The 4,709-nt window shown below is 36.7% G+C and overlaps 1 protein-coding gene across 1 annotated transcript; it reads left to right on the forward strand.

Moving 5' to 3' along the window:
* The first annotated feature begins 2,835 nt into the window (after nucleotides 1–2,835).
* Nucleotides 2,836–3,780, forward strand: LOC120935587 (olfactory receptor 2G3-like). The gene has a single exon (XM_040347636.1). It carries the CDS (start codon nucleotides 2,836–2,838, stop codon nucleotides 3,778–3,780), a length of 945 nt encoding a protein of 314 aa, XP_040203570.1.
* Nucleotides 3,781–4,709: the final 929 nt, after the last annotated feature.

Consider the following 4,709-nt stretch of genomic DNA (forward strand, 5'->3'; position numbering starts at 1 on the left):
GGAAAACAAAAATTGACATGTTCAAAAGACTCATAATGCCTCATAGATTATACATTGGGGTGTTTACTTTCCTAAATGGGGTCAGTTTGTGGGCATTTCCATTGTCCTGGTGCTCCAGGGCCTTCAAAATTGTAATAGGTGGTTGAGAAATGAGATGTGTGCTTGTAGAACGCCTCAAGGTGCAACTTCAATTTGGGGCCTCTATATGTGGCCAGGCTGTGTAAAAGACTGACGCATGTGGTATCCCCATACTCAGGAGGAGTAGCAGAATGTATTTTTGAGTGTAATTTTTTCTTTGTGCATGCTATGTGTTGGAAAAATCTTATAAATGGACAACTTTGTGTAAAAAAATATGCAATTTCATTTGTTTTTATATTTTCCAAAAACTTCAGTAAAACAATTACATGTTCAAAAGACTCATTATGCCTCATAGATTATACGTTGGGGTGTTTGCTTTCCAAAATGGGGTACTTTGGTGGACAGTTCCATTGTCCTGGTGCTCCAGGGCCTTCAAAAATGTAACAGGTGGTGGAGAAATGAAATGTGTAATTTATACTTGAAAAACGCCTGAAGGTGCTACTTCAATGTTGGGCCTCTGTATGTGGCCAGGCTGTGTAAACGTCTCACACATGTGGTATTGCCATACTCAGGAAGAGTAGTAGAATGTATTTTGGGGTGTAATTTTTGCTATGTACATGCTATGTGTTGGAAATATCTTATAAACGGACAACTTTGTGTAGAAAAAAATATGTTTTAATTTTTTTCCCACATATTCCAAAAACTTTTGAAAAAAAAAACATGTTCAAAGGGCTCATTATGCCTCATAGATTATACATTGGGGTGTTTGCTTTCCAAAATGGGGTCATTTTGTGGGCATTTCCATTGTCCTGGTGCTCCAGGGCCTTCAAAACTGTGATAGGTCGTCATGAAATTATATGTGTAATTTATATCCCTAAAAACACCTGACGGTGCTCCCTGCATGTTGGGCTTCTGTATTTTGCCAAGAATTGTGGGAAAAACATTACAACTTTAAAAACTCACTATGTGACTTACTAAATACCTTGGGATGTCTGCTTTCCAAAAAGGTGTCATTTGGGGGTATTTGGACTTTCCTGGCTTGTTAGTGTCTCAAGAAATGAGATAGGCCTGCAGTACATCAGGTGTGATCAATTTTCAATGATTGACACCATAGCTTGTAGACTCTATAGCTTTTACAAAGACCAAATAATATACACAAATTAGGGTTCTTTTTAACCCTATTAATATTATTAACCTTATTTTTAAGATATGTAGTCGTATAAATTTTGGCCAAAATGTATGAAGAAAAAATTACTAATTTGCAAAATTTTATGACAGAAACAAAGAAAAAGGTATATATATATATATATATATATATATATATATATATATATATATATATCACAAAAAAAAAAAAAACAGTGATTAAATACCACCAAACGAAGGCTCTATTTGTGTAAAAAAAAAAAGATGCAAATTTCATTTGGGTACAGTGTTATATGACTGAGTAATCGTCATTCAAAGTGTGAGAGCACTGAATGCTGAAAAGTGGCCTGGGCAGGAAGGGGGTGAAAGTTCCCTGTAGACAAGTGGTTAAAGGGAAATGGTTTGATTGACCACCAGTAGAATAAAGTCTGAAAGTTTTAATTGGAATTTATTTAGTTGGTTAGTTAGTATGGAATAGCATTGAAGGTTTTTATTTTTTATTTTTATCTAGGTGATACAATTTGTTGTCAACTCTGTAGGGATGTTTTTCATTAAACGTCCTTAGAGAAGAAACCCAGTCATTTGCAACATCTTGGGTATTATATTAAAAAAAACATTGTATATAATAAAACATATAAAAGAGGATCTACAGACAGATATAACTATCTGTCTAACTGAACCTTCTGTATCAATATTTTTTGGATGTACATATATGTTAGGAGTCAGGGAAGATTCTTTAGTCTAGTAAAAGGTTGGAACAAGTTGCTTTGGAAAATTTGTGGCAGCCTCTTATTATTCAGGTACACAGTTTTTATGTATCTATTCGGAAAAACTTCAAATTTGCACTTGAATTTCACCAGAAAATGCACAGGACCCTTCTTCAATGCGGACCGCGGCTGCCCCGGAGCTGTGTGAACTGGCTCCAATTTGAATATATGTGAACTCAGCCCTACAAAGCAAATGGAAAGTTGATGTGTACAGTATATGGTAAATTGTTATATCCAATATATTGTTTTTTTTCTAAATTGTTTATCTCATGTTTTGTGTAATGAATAATAAAGGAAAATAAAAATTATAAGATAAGTAACATCTCATCCCTTTTTATATCTTCCTATTGGTTTGATTGCAGGCAAGACAAGTATTGATATAAAAGTTATTTACAATTCTTGCATTAGTCTTTGCTTTATTTTTTATAGATTTTGTATTTAAAAGTTTTATTTAGAGTCGTGTTATATTCTTCTACAAAATTTTTTTTTTTTAAGTTTTAAATGGTATTACTTAATTTTTGCAACTTTTATTACCTGCTATCTTACTAAAACATTTCAGTATTAAAGTTCTGCGCAGTAAATCACTTTAAGGCATCTTCTAAATTGTATCCATAAACCAAGAATACAACATCCACCCATGACATCACAGCCATCAACGGTGAATAGCTAAAAAATTCTCAATCTGCTGCAAAAGTCAGTAACAAATACACCATAAGAATAATTGCTTAAATGTTTGTATTTTGTGTCCACATATTTAAGTTTTCCCTCATATAGATCATTCTTATTGGGTCTCTAAATCTACAATATGGTCAGGCCAAGGAAATATTATTAGAAGAGTGTGACAATGACAGCTAAGAACCTCAGTACAATAATAGAATTTATTCTACTCGGATTTTCAGACCATCCCAACATACAACCATGGCTGTGCCAATTATTCTCATTTGTCTACGTGACCACACTGGCCATTAACATTCTCCTTATAGTGGCCGTCAGAACAGACAACCGTTTACACAACCCTATGTATTTATTTCTTACTAATTTGTCCTTTTTGGACATCTGTTATACATCAATCATTGTGCCCAAGATGCTACTAAATATGGTTTTGTCAGCAAAAACGATTTCATATGCTGGTTGTATTCTTCAAGTTTACCTGTATCTTTTTATGGGTGAGACAGAATGCATACTATTGGCTTTCATGGCCTATGACCGATATGTAGCTATCTGTAATCCCTTACGTTACAATGTTATTATGAATATAGTCTTTTGTACTAGGTTGATTTGTTTTTCTTGGGTGGCTGGGTGCAGTATAGCCTCCTTTGATATATATTTCATATGTCATTTAAAGTTCTGTGGACATGTCACCATTAACCACTTCTTTTGTGAAGCTCCATCCTTACTTCAGCTAGCATGTGGGGATATCTCAGTGGACAACATCATAAGTTTAGTTGGTGGGTCCATATTACTTCTAATGCCCTTGTGCCTCATCCTCTTTTCATATATACAAATTTCCTCAGTTATTGTGAAACTCCCTTCTGGACGATACAAAGCCTTCTCAACATGCATTTCCCATGTTATCGTGGTGACCATCTTCTATGGAACATCCATATTCATGTACATGAGACCAAGGAATTCAGACACTGGAATGACGGACAAGATAGTGGCGGTGTTCTATACAAGTGTTACACCGATGTTAAACCCTTTAATCTACAGCCTAAGAAATAAAGATGTTCAAAAGGCTCTTGGGCAGTTGACAAGGCGTACAATTGTGCTAAGGTGGCAAACCAAATAAACCATTTGACAACTGTTCATTCATCAGACAAAAAACAGGAATTATCTGAGGCCAAGATTATCTATCTCTCTATCTATTTATTGAGCGTTGTCACTCACAGCCACTCATCTACAAGGCAGACCCTCAATTTCTTAACTATTCTATAATTGTTATTGATTGCTATTTTGTTTCCAGATGAAATATTGTTTCTTCTTATCCTGTTGACACAAAACAGCTCTTTTTATATGTCCTGCAGAAAAATAATATTTGCGAAATGCGTAGACATTTACTGAAGTGTCCAAACTGTGATTTGAATATTTATTTAAGCATTTATGTTCTGTGGTTGCATTTATATCTTGTACAAAATATAACATGTTTTTATGACAACTGGTACATTGAGAGAACTCCTATAAACTGTATAATGCTAGTGAGGTACATTTAAAGTCCCACTTACCCCTAAGGCCCCGTACAGACGAGCGGACAGTCCGATGAAAACGGTCCGACGGACCGTTTTCATCGGACATGTCCGCTGGGAGATTTCTGTCTGATGGTTGTACACACCATCAAACAGAAATCCGCGTGGACAGGATACGCGGTGACGTGGCCACGCCGTCGCCGCGACGATGACGCGGTGACGTGCGCCACCCTGGAAGGTCAATGCTTCCACGCATACGTCGAATCACTTCGATGCATGCGAGGGCTTTCGGCCGAGCGGACATGTCCGGTAAGTCGTACAGACGACCGAAAATGTCCGACGGACAGGCTTCCAGCGGACATGTTTCTTAGCATGCTAAGAAACATTTGTCCGCTGGAAACCTGTCCGATCCGCTGGAAAATTGTCCGGTCGGCCGTACACACGACCGAACATGTCTGCTGAAACTGGTCCGCGGACCAGTTTCAGCAGACATGTTCGGTCGTGTGTACGAGGCCTTAGAGGGGTTTTTGTTGTG

This window comes from Rana temporaria, chromosome 4 (genome assembly GCF_905171775.1).
Source record: "Rana temporaria chromosome 4, aRanTem1.1, whole genome shotgun sequence".
Classification (NCBI taxonomy): Eukaryota; Metazoa; Chordata; class Amphibia; order Anura; family Ranidae; genus Rana; species Rana temporaria.

Excerpts from the sequence above, each read along its gene's own strand:
- LOC120935587 (XM_040347636.1), top strand. The coding sequence starts at position 2,836 with ATGACAGCTAAGAACCTCAGTACAATAATAGAATTTATTCTACTCGGA.